Source organism: Parasteatoda tepidariorum, chromosome 1 (assembly GCF_043381705.1).
Source record: "Parasteatoda tepidariorum isolate YZ-2023 chromosome 1, CAS_Ptep_4.0, whole genome shotgun sequence".
NCBI classification, from domain to species: Eukaryota; Metazoa; Arthropoda; class Arachnida; order Araneae; family Theridiidae; genus Parasteatoda; species Parasteatoda tepidariorum.
The window spans coordinates 74,670,041-74,687,379 of record NC_092204.1 but is presented as its reverse complement, the minus strand read 5'-3'; the positions used below and the strand labels follow the sequence as shown (position 1 = coordinate 74,687,379).

At 28.2% G+C, this 17,339-nt stretch overlaps 1 protein-coding gene across 2 annotated transcripts in view; it reads left to right on the top strand.

Moving 5' to 3' along the window:
- Positions 1 to 17,339, top strand: part of LOC107449167 (Transmembrane O-mannosyltransferase targeting cadherins 2) — a 339,786-nt gene that overhangs the window by 307,285 nt on the left and 15,162 nt on the right. For both annotated transcript variants that reach the window (XM_043039502.2, XM_043039501.2), the window contains exons 3-5: positions 6,864 to 7,425; positions 10,461 to 11,382; positions 16,682 to 16,796. In XM_043039502.2, the coding sequence (XP_042895436.1) occupies positions 6,864 to 7,425; positions 10,461 to 11,382; positions 16,682 to 16,796 (1,599 nt within the window). The remainder of the gene's footprint in view (positions 1 to 6,863; positions 7,426 to 10,460; positions 11,383 to 16,681; positions 16,797 to 17,339) is intronic.

Genomic DNA, 17,339 nt, shown 5'->3' with positions numbered 1-17,339 from the left:
TTTTTCCTACGACTCAATAGATGGCGCAGATGCATGAAACGTGTTCGAGTGGAGGAGAGTAGTCTAAATGCTAATGGCGGAAAATCGTCGTTTTAACGGTTTGAGCAAACATGAGCATGCATTTAAGATTGGAAAGGTAGATTTCTCTGCTTCAATCTTTACATAACATTTATTGAGTTAGTGCCATTTATTACTCCCAGCTCGATAAAGCAAATAATATAAGCTATTTAACAAAGAAATTGTTTGAAATAGCTTAGACATAGCCTCTGAGCTTTCTTTGTAGATTGTTGTAAAGCACGAAGAAAGGGAAGACTTTATTGTATTTATTTATTTAAGACAAACATAGTCTCGTTTTTTATCCATCTAAAAAAAAATTCAATACACTATATTATACTTATTTCATTCTCTCTTTTTTTCTTCTTTCTTTTTCCTTTTACTTTTTGAGAAAGCAAACATTTCATGCATTATTCATATTACTAATATCAAATAAGCATTCTGACGATAAAATGGCTACGGTAATTATTTAAAAAATTCATGATTTCGTTCTCCATTGCTTAATGAGAATCACTTTTTTATGAAAAAATAAGTAATATTCATTAATTCGCTAAAAAAATTTAATTGAAAAGATAATTATTTATATGATATAATATGAACTTATAAGCTTAATTGGAAACTTTCCGTGGGAGGTTAAATTGAAGTTTAAATTAGCCTTCCTCATAAATAATCGTATCTTTAATGTAAAACTCTTCATTTATAAAATAATTAAAATATTTTACTATGTATTCCTTTTTACAGAGTTTTATTTTTTGACAGCTTGCATTGTTGGATTGAATAATATTTATGGATAAAATATGTAATGAGATCACTATTTATAGCTGAAGTAATAATGCATGTAAGAATATAGCATTTGAAGGAGTGTTATGTTATGTTGTCTATTTTTTAATTAATTGTGATCCAGACTTTGTTAAACGAAAAGATATTAACCCCGATCTAATAGCCCTTATCTCTCCTACAGAATAAGTTGGATTCTGATAAGTAATGGGAAGCACGATATTTTCTAATTCAGAGAACACATAACCATTTGAAAAATATCTTTAATATTTGCCAGACACCAAGAAAATGTTAACTAGAAACTTTATAAATGTTCAAGGAAAAGCATTGTTTTTTTTTTTTTACGTTTTTAGAATCAAATAAAAACTTTTCTCATTCATTATAGAACGTTAAACTGCAAATGTTTCAGATATAATATATTTGTTTTTAAAATTTTCAGCACATTTAAATGTAAAGAATTGGCATTTAATGCATTCAGAAAGAACACATGGTACTTAGTTTATACTCTTACAAGGTATCTTGTTTTTCATGTTCGGTTGTCACTATATTTTGGTTTTATAAAATTTATAAATAAATAACACAAAATCGAGACATTTTCCCAGCTTCGATTTTAACTGAAGGTAAACATGCATTTTAATATGACTGTTCTACATATTTGTTTCGACTGAAGCGGCAACAGTGATATTGTTCCTTTTTTCGATGTTTTTACTCCTTCTTTTTCAAAGCTTGGTCAAAAGTTTGGATGCAATCGTTAAAATCGTAATAGATGTTTAAATTTTGAATGTAAAATATTTAAATAAACCAATAAAAAAATAGTTGCAAGCCTACAGCATCATTCAGTAACTACATGGGAGTTCTTAAACGACAAGTATTTCGAATTAATCTTGGAATCATTCTAAATTCTAAAACTACATTAATACTTTCAGTTTAATCTGGAATTGAAAACAGCGTTTTAATTATTTATAAATTATTTCAAACTGTAAATTAGATTCATCTAAATTTTTCAAATAAAATTAGATTCAATTAAATCTAATTAAGATAACATTTTTTCAGGATTATAACTATAAGTAGTTATTAAATGTTTCAAATAATTTAATAATAAATATTTGATTTCTGTTCCTATTGCTAGTTATGAATGCTTATTTTTATTTGTGTAAATATTTTAACGACCCCTCACGTCATGCAGTCACAATTGTTTTTTGAAGATTTTTAAAAGATATTTAAAATATTTGAATAATTTTTTAGTCCACTTCAGCTAAATGCTCTAGGAAAGAAAAGGTAAAAAAACAAATATTATTTTATAAGCCTTTAAACATTAGCTCTTTCTTTGAAAATATTCAAAATCAATCTTTATTAAGGAAGTGTAAAAATTACTTGATTCGTAAAACTTTTAATTTAACGTTATTTGCTTCAATTTTTTTTTCAATGGTTTTCTAAGCGAAATTTAAATTGTACTTGATTTTTGACATAAAATCTTAAATATGTGTAGCATTTCTTATAGAATAGAAACTGAAAGTATTCTTGGAAAGTACAATTGTGTCAAGAAAATGTCAGAAATGTCTATGCTTCAAAGTTTGTTATTAATAAACATCAAACACTAAAAATATAAAGAGTTGGCTCAATACCAAGCCTTTAAATGACAAATAAAGAAAATATTTGGAGAGATAAATATTTGCTATGACTCCTGAACATAAAACGTCTTTTGATCGCTTATACTTTATATTTGGATTACTTCCAAGTTGTTCTTGAAAGGGAATTGAATAGTAACCAAGCATACATATAAAAGCACTATTCTAGTCTATGATTATTGATATTGCAATCATTTCTATTCAAATATTTTTTCGAACAAATGTTTTCTTTAAATGATACTTTTTACATGAGAATAGAATTCTTATTCCTAACATGAATTGAGAGAAAGACATTAAAATAAAACGATTTATTCTAATTTAATACTCTTTTATGTAGCTGCAAAAATATTATCATTAAAGAAGTATTTTTAATAAACTTAAAATTGTTGAATGGTCTATCTATTTTTACAAGAGATATAAATGATTTAAAATCAATGTCTGTAAAAAAATTTCAAAGCACTTTCTTAGAAAATAAACTTATTTATGTGACTAAAAATTAATAATCAAGACTATCATTGTTATGAGCAAATCTGAAATTTTTGTAAAAAGAAAAATAACTAAACATTATCGTCAAGGGTTAATTTATTTAAATTTATTGAAATAGTTATAACGATTGTGATAGTTATAAGAGAATCTATAAAAATTTTTAATAGATTTAATAGAAAATTTCTTATTAGCAAAATATTATCATCAAAAGTGAATATCCTACTGATAAAAATTAACAATCTTAATGACTAAAGAACTATGATATGAGTAAATGGGAAGTAATTTCTTACAGAAAAATGGTAACACATTATCATCACAAGTAAGTATGTTTGAAGAAAACAAACTTATCAATAAGAACAATTATGTGACTGTGAAAGTCATGACTGAATTTCAAATAATTTATTATCGAGGAAATGTAAATCACTATAATAAAAAATAAGTCTTTATTCAAGTCTAAATTTACGGGCATGGTGTTTATAGTTTATGGTTGAATGTAAATAATCCACGCACTTATGAAATATCATTTAATACTACGTATTAAATGATATTCTGATGAATATATTCTGATGAATAATGTATACTACGTATTACATTATTCATCAGAAATTATTCTATATTATAAGGAGTAAATAAATAAGCTTTATTTCTTTAACATCTTAATTTAAAAAAAGTTATCAATGAATTTATTTAATCGAAACTCAAGGATCATTTGTTTGATCTTTAATAAATCACATGCATTTGAATAATTAAATATTTTCATTCACTTGAATTAGTCATTCTTTCCAATTTATTTTTATGTTTTCGAATGTGGGCAAACTTGACTGGATAAATATAGCATACAAATTAAATAATATTTCTCTTAAATATAACATCCAAACTCATATTCATTTTTATGCATAGCATTGAAATAGGATTGTCTGCTTTCACGATGACAATGGGATCTAATTCTCATCCAAATTGTTGGCGCATTTTACTGTGCCATACTTAAATCCCGGAGGTAGAGTGAATAGCATTGGAATTACGTTGTAAAAGTAATAGATTTTACAAAGAGGTTATAAAGAAGGTGTTAGATTTTGCTAAACGTAACTGAGTTTAAAATTAATTTTTTAATTAATAAATTTATTGTGCTCTTTAATGAATTCATTTTTTTCTGACAAATAGATTAGCTATGTCATATCCTTTGAAACGAACTCGAAATATTTCAGTATCGCAAATGAATGGGTTTAATGAAAGGAATGAAATAAATTCACAGTTTTATTAATGAATGCAAAAAATTTAAGCAATTTTACATTTTTGGGAATAAATTATAATGGATTGAAACTTTATGAAAGGTTTTTTTTCTTCGCAATCTGAAAGCGCTCAAAATATTATAGGTATATTACATTTCCGATAAAGTTTGTACTATGGATTTACTTTGTTAGAAATTTATAGTTATCTTCATGCTTTAAAGCTGTTAAAAAAAACTGTTCTTTACTCTTTTAAAGGGAAGTAATTAGTAAAAAAAAACATTTACCTGTTCGTGCAAAATATTTAAAAAAACACAACTTAAATTTTAAAACGACGCGTTTCTAATGAATGAAATAGAATAATTATTGTCTATTCTTATGAGCAGAAATTATTGTTTATTCTTATGAGTAGTTTTTTTCATGGCACAATAAAAAAAAATATAATTCTGTCGTAACTCTCGAACTTACATTAAAATGTAACAATTTGATTTATTTTCTATTCAATTCAGTCTTAAGCAATTTTTTTTTATTAAGTACAATTTGTAAAACCAAGTTCTTACATGCCCTCACAAATTATATGAAATTTATTATAATGTCATGAAACTTACATTTATTTTCTAATGGGACCTTTATATTCAGTTCTGCCATAAAGAGATGATTTCACCATCGCAAAATTGTGTGATAAATATTAGTCTCGTCACATTTTCAACATTTTTTCATCAAAATAAAAATTTTAAGTTCGTTTAATCAATTTTGTTTGATATTTTACATTTGTTTCAAAAACTTAAACTGAATCTGTCATTGTTTCTATTTGAAAATAAGAACTACTACTGAAGCAAACTCTGTAAAACAGTTTAAAGCGTCAGACGGTTCACCTAATTAGCGAAGCTTTCCGTTTCTTTATGGTGAATCATTTTCCAGCTGCGGGTATATTATTAAATTAATTCAACTCGCAAAACTCTTTTCTCTGTAGATATTTATCAGCCAAAGGGAATTAATAATCTACGCTCCCACCATAAGTGCTCGTTTAATTAAAGGCTTGTGCTCGTCCGCGAAAAGTCATTTTTGTGCAAGCCATTGAAATCAGAGTATCTTCAATATTCCTATGGTACGGTGAAGTAAAAGGTTGCGGAGACGACACGGGATTGGTTATCTGGGAAAATATTTTAATGAGAGTTTCGGATGTTTAGGCTCGTTGAAAAGATGGCATAGAAAAGAATTTCTAAAGAGGTTTCTTTGTATTGTCGGAGAAAAATTTTTAATTATTGCAGAAATACTTGAGCTATTGGGAAAGGAATTGTATAATTGGGGATTGATTCACGTTTGGCTCCACTATGAGTGTCGTTTATTGCTGAGTGTTATTTTTGAACATGAGAGGTTGTGAATTCTGAAATTGAAAATGGAGGAAGTTTGCTACAAGGTAGCATTTGCTTGCAAGTTCATTTAGGGAGTCTTTTCATTGATTTTACTAATTGAGTTATTTTGTTTTCAAAAATCGTTCCTTTGAAATTAATTTGGGAAAATTATTCAAACTTCTGAGAGGCCAAAAAGGAATTAATTCACTCATATTGTAATTATATCGGATTTGCATGAAACATTTCAAACAAAACATTTTTTAACTTTAAGTATATATATATTGATTTTGAATGTATATAATTCAAACAAAAGAATATTCTGCTTTTGTTTCCAGTGATGTTTCCGCAACCCTTTGATTGCGGAACACATTGATATTAGAAACCATCACAAAGATGCGACGCGTGCATCATGTTCGTTAAGAATGGTTTGGGCTATGGGCGATTCAGTATACGACCCCTTTAAGAAATTGCATTGTGCAAGAAAATAGAAAAAGTTTTTTTTTTTCATTTATTCAACACACATCAATATAAAATAGTACTGTTTTGAATTAGCGGGGAAACATCTTGTTGCAAAAATAAATAAATAAGCAAGTAAAAAATAACAATTCTCTTATAAAAACGCCACAAGAATGATTTCTTTCAGAGAGAATTTTTTCTTAAATATTGATGGATTTCAGATAATGCATCTAATTATACACCTTTGAAAATTACCCACTACTTCAGAGTCCTTTTTTCTAATTACTAATTATAATTTTAGAATATATGAATTAGAATGACGAAAGATATATGGACTATTGTGTTCTGGGGTTCATTTAATTAAAGAAATATATTTAGAAAATTATTCTTTTTAACAAAACTTTTGTTCCTTTCATTTAAAAAGTTTGAATTAAAATAAAAATACTGTACAAAGTTGTGTTCTCTTAGTTGAAAATATTATTGAACGAAAAAAAATATATAAGCATTAATATCATGTAGTTGTAATTGCAAATGCGTTGTAAAACAAATATACTTCGCAAAACAAAAGGTATAGATTCAACACTATGTAATTGATAGAATTAAAACAATATTTTATGAAATCTATCGAATCTATCGAATAAAACAATATTTTATGAATTTTAGTAGCTCAGATTTAAGATGTGATAATTATTAAATAAGATTAATAAATACAAGGTACGTCTAAAAAGTTTGTTGAACAGTTGGATAATTCAAAGGCGATGTGATTTAGCCACATCCACAATCAGTTAATGAAATTGCGCAAAAGAAGATAGTACCAGCTTTTAGCACGCATAATATGTAAATATTTTGCTATTTCTGAAATATCTTTTTTTTTATTACAGCCGTGCCATCAAGACGAACCAAGATCTCTTGCCAAGCACTCCAGTCAGCCAGCTGTTCTACAACGATTTCTGGGGTACACCACTTACCCATAGTGGATCTCACAAGTCATACCGACCGCTGTGTGTTCTCTCCTTCAGGCTAAATTATGCCTTGGGAGGTATGGATCCATGGAGCTACCACTTTTTCAACGTGCTGCTGCACACCATGGTGTGTGGCCTCTTCACGCATTTTGCCTCCATCATATTCTGCAGAAGTATATTGCCCACACTGACGGCAGGACTGCTTTTTGCCGTGCATCCCATCCACACGGAAGCTGTGGCCGGAGTAGTGGGACGTGCTGATGTCGGAGCTGCCTTTTTCTTTCTGTTAGCTCTACTGTCTTACATGAGATATTGTAAATATAGAGACAAAAAACAGTATTTGTATTTGTGTCTTTTGTTATCAGCTGCGTCTATGCTCACAAAAGAGCATGGCGTTACTGTTTTGATCCTATGCGCTGTATATGATATGCTCATTATACACAGGCTGCACCCAAAAGATATTCTGCTCGTTTTGAGTCAGGTAAGGTTGTCTTTTGCACAATTAATTATTATAGATCTTCATTCGAAATGTTTCCAAATGGTTATTGTTATGTCCGTAATATTACCTCTTCAATTTAAAAAATACCTGCATTTGGGAAGCCAAAACCATTTCCGGGGTTTTATCATATTTTATACATAGAGAGAAAAATAAATGTAAAGTTTGCTTTATTGATTTTAATTTGCTTAGATTTGTTATGTCTTATTCTATTATTGATTAATGGTTTAGTTCATTCATTGATATATGTAGAGGAGTATCCCAAGTAAAATGCATTAAAAAAAAGTTTACCTTTTTAAATTAAATAGTAAAATTTTTCTATTTAAATTAAAAGTTTAATAATATTTTACACTGTAAATAGTTCCTGATAAAATAACGGTAAAATGTATCGGCACTCAGGATGCCGGAACTTTTTACCGTAAAATCTATTTTTTCCGTAAAACTTGCGGAGCAAAAAATCTAATATGCCGTAATTTTTGCAGTAATATTAATTGTAAAATCACTGAAGGACTGCAGTTAAATAATTATTTTTGTAAAATATACTGTATGAAAAGGAATTTTACGGTAAAATAAGTTTTATGGATGATGTCACCCCTTTTCACCGATTTTTACAGTGTGGAAATGATAATAGTTTGGGAAATCAATGTGAATTATTTTATTTATTTCTTCTTATACTATATAAATATATAGTTTTCTAATATCAAAATAATTTATCAAAATTTATTCTTAGTTACATAGTATTTTTATTAAAAAAAAATTGTATTTTAATCTTTTTTTAAACAATGTTTATTCCATTGGGTTTAAATTTTTGCCTCACGGAAATGATTAGACACTTTGTATTAGTTAGGTTGGCAACTTACTTTACAGTGTTAGTTTGAAAATGTCAAAGCAGGCTCTTAAGTAAATTGAACTTCTCATCCTGTTCAACAAAGTATTATAATCATGATTGCAAATCATTTTTAGTAGTTATTTAAACCTACAAAATCGCTCAGATTTGTAGCTCGAAAGGAATGCGCGAAACAGGATTTCATTTATTTATAAGATCACGTGTTTTAGAGAGACATGCATCGAAGTTAAATTACTAGCCTAATTGAGAGTTTTAAAATTTTTATGCATCTCAAAAGGAGAATCCACCTAGTTTTATCAATGTAACAATTAAGTAGAGGAACTCGTTATATCCTTGCTCTACAACTATTGGAATTGCTTAATTTAAGAATAAATGTTATAAATATTGAGCCAACAAATTAAAGGCATTTGAATTGTCAATTGCTGGAAAACTGAAGCTCTTATTTTAAGTACCAATAAAGCGTAAGCATGACATCGAACAGATGATTTCCTATTATGTAAGACATGGCCTAGACAATGACGACAGTTAAAACAATATGTCAAACAGACATAGCAATCATTTATCGAAGTTTCCTAATTTCCCATTAAATTAAGAATCTTTAATGGCCTTTTTAGTCCGGAAATTGGATCGCTGCTCTCCGATGGCGGGGAGGTTATTAATGTGATCTGTAGCTTTGTTCCTTTTTACCTCGCCCTTTTGTAGCATGCCCACCTTTCGGGGCGCGGGTGGAGCTCACCTCATTAAACGCCCTTACCTCAATTACGTCTCAATGTATGGGTGATATTTTCTAGAGAGGGGTTTAAAGAGAGAATATCAAGTGTCACATTATCTGGCAGAGAAATTATGTGGTAAAAACGCCAACAATTCTTTTTTTTTTTTTAATTTAGAAATAAAGTTAATTGTTTCCGTTCTTCTTCAATCTATTAATAAAGAAATTTTTTAATTAAAGTCCGTAAAATAAGATTACTTTGCAATTTAATAACGCGGCTCCCTTTTTTATGGATTAAATTTGCTGTAGAAATATTTGGCTCCAAATATTTGTTGTGCTATATTGGGTGTAGTTTAAAATAAAAAACAAGCAAAAGTATTATATTTTTAAAAAGTTTTTAAACTCTTAAAAATTTTCAAATGGCGTTGAGATTTAAGAATTAAGACATATTTCAAAAAAAAAAAATTTTTTTTTCTATTCTTTAATTTACTTATAACATTAAATTGGAGTTCTTGAAATTGAAAAATGCTATTAATTTAGCTTGTTATTAAAGTGTTTACATAAAGTAATCGTTATAAATTTTTTTACGCGTTTTATACGGAATTGTAAAAGATTAAATATATTTTAATCATACAGTGTTAATATTAGAATACATGAAATATAAATCCTGTACCTTGTTTCCCGGCAACTAGTTTAATCTTTTCACGATAAAATTTTTTTGATCAACTTTTGAACAACTAATTTTAAGTTAGGGTTAAGTTATGCAAGAGATAGCAAGATTATTTTTATCAGGGTAAAATATTTTAAATCAAGTATTTGTTCACATATTTTGCGCCAAAAATGCACTTTTCGTGAAATTGTTTCGTGGAATTTTTTCGTGAAATGTTCAGTTTTTTTTGCAGCTAGAAAAATTATTTCAACCATTTTTCTCTAGATATGTTTTTTTAATTAGAAAAGTGGCTGATAATTGGGGATGTCACGCGTAAGTCAGTTTCGACACAAATGCGCGACGTCGCTTGCAGGTTAAATATGATCCGATAATTAATCCAGTGTGCTTAATAAGCTCAAGCCTTAAAGCTGTAATGTGAACTAGCCATGCTCAACCACGTGATTAGACAGAATCAGGTGATTAGTAGTAAGTACCCCAATGGAAATAATTAAAACTCAATATCAATTTTATGGTATTGACCAGACAAGACTGGCATTAACGAAAATCTATATGTAGTATTGAATAAACCACACAGCACACATTCGTGAAATTTCATTTAAAGTCATTGATTGTAATTATATTTATATTTATTATGCGTTATTATTTATTTTGCATTTATATTTATTTTTCATTTTGACTCATATGCAAGCTATGTAACGACATAATTTCTGATTAAAGTTGTTGATCTGATTTGTGATTAGAGTTGATTACTAAAACATGGTTATACTTATCAATATTGTATACTTTGTTTTCAGAAAAAATACAGCTTCCTGCGAGAAGGACTGATGTATCTTGGAGGTACAGCAACCACATTGCTTGTTCTGCGCGTTCACCTAATGGGTAGTAAAGCGCCAGATTTTGCTCCAGCGGACAATCCAGCTTCAGACAATAATTCCCTGCTCACCAGAGTCCTCACATTCCTCTACCTTCCCGCATTCAACTTCTGGTTATTAATGTGTCCGAGATGGCTCAGTTTTGATTGGTCCATGGAGTCTATACCCTTGCTGACTCACCCCGCAGACCCAAGGAACATCTTCAGTGCCTGTTTCTATCTGACTGTCCTCCACTTTGTCGTGCACATCTCACGCACCTTGTCTTCACCAAAGTCCTGTGCCTTGTGCGGCAGTCACAGCTCTTGCAATTGCTCCTCGTACTACACGTGGACGAACAAGCTCCAGCTAGGCAAGCAATACGGCAGGAGCAAGAACTATAGTTGTGTGATCAACAACAATAACAATAATTCTTGCACGAATGGGCATCACAGGTCGTCTTACAGTAATGGAGTGGCCAATGGATGTCCATCAAACTTTAACTCAGCAGCCTATAAGACGGACTGCAATTATATTAGTGCTGTGCACAACCACTGGAATGCTGTGATATTGGCCGTGAGTCTTCTGGCCTTTCCTTTCGTGCCGGCCACGAACTTGTTCTTCTATGTTGGCTTTGTTGTGGCCGAAAGAGTACTGTATATACCGAGTATGGGTTTTTGCCTTCTCGTCGCAGTTGGACTTGACAGACTGTACAGGAGGCAAGATAGACTTTTAAAGAAAAGAATAGTTTTAGGCATTATTTTAGTCCTATTACTTGTTATGTCTGTGAGAACAGTGCGTCGAAATAGAGACTGGTGGAGTGAAGAAAATTTATATAGATCAGGAATTCCTATTAATCCCCCTAAAGGTAAGTCATTGTGAATGTATATTTGATACAGAAATGATAATTATCAAAATTAGATCTGTACCAGACGTTTGAGACAAAATTTAAATTGACTAATTATTCAGTTTTAAGCATTCGTTATATCGAGTGAATAATCGTAGAGATGCCCCGCATTTCAACATTTTGACTTACGAAAATTTTTATAAACATTGCAAATACATTACTACTGAAGGAGGTTTTTTTACTCCACACAATTAACAGGACAAACGCTCCATTATCTATAACAATAAAAGGAAGAATTTGTGTATGCGTCTCTCTGATAACTTCAGAACAATTAGTATTTAAGTTCTTAGATTTGGAAAGCGGGTGCTAGGGAAAATTTTAACCTCGATACTAAAAATCATTCAATAAATTCAACTGTTACGTTTGGGAAGGCCGTTTGGAAAGCTAATTTTTCCTCATAAATTGAAAATTAGGCATTGTTATAAATTAAGCTATAGACGATTCTGTTTTTTCAATTTTCTGAAAAATAACACCAGAGATGTTTACTAGCTTTTATAACTTTTAATCAGAATATAGTTTATAACACATTCTTAAATAAATATTTTTTCTGTTATGCCCGAATCAACGCGGATGGCATGTAACGGCTACGTTACCGAATTAGTATTTTTAAAGCTATTGGAAACTATATTTTATAGTCTATAGTTACGTTTTTGAAACGTGTTTCTGTAAAACTACGTAATTAAAACTCAGCGATATATAAAATTGAAAGAAAAATTGCATACTAAGAAGAAAAATTAATGGAAATTTTTTTTTAATTGTGGCAAATTTTGTTTGCAATACGTTGCATTTTCTTCTCCTTTTTTTGGTGTTGAATGATACTTAAGTACAGTTAAGATTTATTTTAAAGAATTGAACGTTTAAAAATGCATTTTGCCTAATTTAATAATTTTAAGTACCCGGAAGAGGCAACAATCTAACAAACCATAATAGATAAGAAACAAAATACTGCTAACTTTGTTCAGAATTATTACAAGATAGAGTAATGACATAAACTGTCATCAAATCCAATGATTATTGAAAATTAAAAGTTCTAACATTCAAGGAATGACTAACTTATCCCACCTAACTATGAACCATAATTTGCTAGCATTTAGTTTTTTCATTATTTCTAACGGCAAAATTAAATGACAATTACAGCAATAAACACAAACCATACGTAGAACTAACTATACAGTGATCATGCGTAGAGAGAGAAAAAAAACACAGAGTACAAAAAAGAAGTTGAAGCGATGATCTATGAATACAGAAGGTCCTAAGCCTCCCAGTAGAGGTCCACAAGAGAACAAGATTATAACATTTAGTTTCTGGAATATTACATTAAACACACAAAAAGAGAAAAAAAGTAAGATAAATATATATTTTAGACAATGTATTGTATTTATATATTTTCGATTATAAATATTATGAAAATGTTCCGATTGTTGTAAAGTAATTTTCATCCCATAAAAGTTCATTTCGTTTAAAAATACAAGTTTAAAATTGAAATTACAAAGCGAATCCTTGAAGTAAGCAGCCACTTGTAAATCTTTTTATCCTTGCATATTGTTTTACTTATTTCATTTGTTTATTTATTTATTCATTCTTTTTGATGAGTTACGTTAGAAAGTTTTCTAAAGCATATATCAGTTTGAAAAATGCTAGAAAATGTATTTTGACTGTAACATTTCAATATATATATTTACTGATAAAAAATTAATTTACACCAAAAATAATTTATACATCGATTAGGAAAACTTGATACTATATATGATAATGAAAACTAATTTTTCTTATAGTGCCTTAGATCAGTAGTACATGAAACTAAAAGACAATATTTTTTTTAAAAAACACTGGCGTATATAAAAAAATAACCTTGGATCATGTTTCTATAAACAAGTAACTAAGTTCATTAAATATAATCGCGGGATATTAAAATAAGTTTGATAAGTTGTCCAACTTAGAGCTCTATCCCTTTAATATTAAGAAAAAGAAGAAAAAATTGAGATATTTCACGAATTTCATTTCATTTCTTCTTTACTTAATGTAGCAATTTTGCTTGATGTTGGTTGTGTAAAGAGGTTGTTTACAAATAATAATTTATAATCACCATTGCTGGTAATTTCACACTCTACTTAAGGTAAAAATTAAATATTATTTTTTCTTAAGCTTAAAAACTCCCTCGAATGAAAATAAAAACACTCCTTCATTAATTTTAAACGTTCACTAAGTTGTTTTTATTGTAATGTTGAAAGGGGAAAAAAAGTCCCTAATGTACTTATTAGGGAATATTTCTTCCAGAGTGAAGAAGAAATTTCTTAGATGTTATGATTTTAGAGTGCACGTTTCCTTAAAAGATAAAAGAGAAAAACGGGGAGCACTTTTTTGTACACTCTTTTAATGGCTTGCTGTGGTTTCCATGTTATTTATTTCTTTTTTCATTTATTTCTTTTACAAAAATTTTTTTAATTTTTTACCCAAAAGATTATTTTTTTTACATTCGCTTACGTAATTTTTTGTCATAAGGGATTTAATTAACTTTTCATTTTTTAAGGTGAGGGATTTTTTTTCTTCTTGGAATTCTTTATGGAAGTTTCCCTTAGAAGAGAAGCGGGATAAAGTTTATAATTTAAGAGAAAAAGAAAAAAAAACTATACTTAATATTTATGTATCTATCTCCATCTGTAAGTATTTATCTATAATACATATCAAATTCAGTAAAAGCATTTATTATTTTTGGAACTCTTTATTGTATGACCATTTCTATAAAATTAAATTAGCAGATTTATAGCTACAATTCATAAAATAAAAATATACTTATATTTTTAGCTTTGTTAATGGGAACTCAACCCAAAAGACAAGGGAACTATTAAATCAAACGTCTTAATGTGATTGCATTAGTTAAGAGCTTTTAATGTCTATACTTACATACGATGACTATACACAAAAGTTTATAATTTCTTATGTGTTTGGAAATTTAAAGTTTATATCTTAGTATTTTAAGGAATATGTATTTAAATTGCGTACTTCGATTGATCAATATGTAGGTTAATATTATGTCGAATATTAATATAAAGTAATTTTGATGAATCCTGACTTGATTAAGGAGTTAGAAAGTAGCTATAGTGTAGAAGCTATTCCTCTTATGAGAATTATGGGTAATGCAAGATTAACGAGTTATATGTTTTTTTAAAATTAAACTTAAGTAAGTAAAGGAAAATTATTAGTGCATTATACACTATTCAGTTGGTTTATGAGCTATATTACGATATGTTTATGAGATTTTCGTTATAAGCGAACCAGATTCAATCAGTTTATTTTCAAGATGTTTCAGGTCATTCCATAGAAAAGCGTTAACAAATGATTGCGGTATGCGTTCAAATGGTTAGACAGTGTCTACATATATCCTATAAGGGCAAAGTACTCAATGAATTGATCATTGTCATAAATATATAATCTAACTGTGCCAATATTATTTGAAAATAAAAAGAAATTACAAAATAGCCTTCTTAGTGGGAATTTCGATTTAAAGATAAAAAAAAATTATTATTGTTTATTAAAAGATATATTTTTCAAAAAATTTTATAGTTTCGTAAAACTTTAAGAAATGTAAGAGTTTAGTCTTCGAATTTTTAACACAAAGAAAATTGTGTTGAATACAATCAGTAAACGATACAGACTTTTCAAAGAAATAATTCAACATTTTTGTAGTTTAATATAAAGAAAAGCAAATTTTTATTTAAATCAAAGAACTCTCGTCTCCCATAAGACCTCCGTTCCGAATATCGAAAATGCGTATTTTGTCAACTGCGTATAAATTTGAAACTATGATTTTATTTTGCCTTGGAAGTAATAGAAAAACTCTTGAAAATAACTAGAATATTATGGAGTGCCTTTTTAGATTTTCAATCTTTTTGCGAATAGAAAACATTTCAGACACTCGTAACTTTTTATTTCTTATGTATAGTTGCCATCGGCTTCATTAAAATAGGAAACTTTCACAATAAAAATAATTATTGAGAAACATAAAATGCTTTATCTTCACTATTTCAATTTCACGTGCTCGTCGAAATTCTAGTCTAATGAGCCTAGAAGAAAATATACCTGTTTCTGACTTATAGACAACCAATTTAAATAGATTTTAGATGGTGAGGATTCACATTTTAAAATAAAAAGAATAGTGACGAATCCAAAATTTGCTATTAGTATTTTTTGTTTTGGAACTAAATCTCAACAGATTTAAATACTTGTATTTTTGTTTTTTGATATTACTTTTAGTTTACAAAAGAAGGTGTTAAACTTAAGATTTATATTAAAGAAATAAATTTGAAGTTTATTTTCTTTATTAAGAATCTGTACTTGATAAATAAAATTTCAGATTTTAAAGTTTTATTTATGAAGTTAATTATCGAAAAAAATATATTTGCTAAATCATGCTTAGAGAATGCTAACATAATTTAAATATCTTTCTATATCCAAATAAATAAGGATTTAGTTTGAAGAAGTATGAAAAAGTTTTTTTTTTTTGATCAAACATTTTGCTTTGCTATATCGATTTATTTTTCTATATGAGGCGATTTAGTTGACAAATGCAAGTAAAAATATTGTCGACAATTTACAAGAAAGCACATACAAAAAAATGGAAATTTTTATATAAATTTTTTTACAAATACGAGATATGGGAAAAATGGAAAAATGTTTGAGCATGTTCTACTAATAGTATTTTTTAATTAAAAATTGAGTTTAATTTTCATGTTAAGCATTCCTTTTTGGTATTTTTTTTATAATATCATAAAGGAATGTGTCTAAACATTCTTTTATGGTATTTTTTTTTTATCTCTAAATCTTAAAAAAAAAATAACAAAAAGAAATTATTAAACTTTCATAAAATTGAATTCTAACAATAAATTCTGCGCGAAATAGTTAGTTGATGTACACCATCTATTGAGTCTGTGTGAGTTTACTGAGAATGTTGATCTTTAAATATTGCTTTTAAATTGAATGTAAAATAAAAAGAAGTAAGTTTGCAAGGACAAAAAAGTCATGTAAAATAACATAAATATTCACCTCAACATTATATTAAAAACTCTTATAAACAAGAATGTTCGATTGAATTATAACAAAAAAATTATCGATTACTTAGCATTTTTGAAGTGTGATTATTTGAAGACTGAAAAGAATTAAACTTTTTATACAGAAAAGTGATTGCTAAATAATTTTAAATAACAAAGCTTTTATTAAATGTTTTTAGTGATTTTAATAAATTTTCCTGTTTCTGTTTTAGCGTATGGGAATTTAGCGAACATTCTGAGCGCTCAGGGAAAGAAATCTGAAGCCGAATGGGCTTACAAGAAAGCTCTATCCTATCGATCTAATATGGCTGATGTTCATTACAACTTGTGAGTATATATCTTCTTCTTCAAATGCCTACTACAAGCCAAGACTGTATATGTCTTTAACTACATTGTAATAAATTTTAATATTTTCATTAAACACAAATAAATATCTGACTTAATATGAAAGAAAGACGAGTCACTATAGATAATTTTACTAAAATTTCAAAATATATCGAGCTTTTATCATTCTTATGCAATTTATTATAGTTAATTTCATTGATAATGATAAAACTTAAAATTTCAATTAATTTATGAGTTCAGTGTAAATTAAAATTTTTATAACAGTCTACTTACGAAATCACTTTGATTTCAATTAACGCATCCAACTTTTATTGTTTTATAATTTGTTATCAAAATTTGAAACAGAATAATTCAATGGAAAATAATTAATATGATAACATTAGAGCTTATAATTACAATTAAATTAATTTTTTAATTCTAAATAATACGTAACAATACATTTATGAAACTATATTGTTTTCGCATAAAAAGGTTAATTTTGCACTCTACAATCGTACTATTTGTTATTAAAATAATACATTTTGT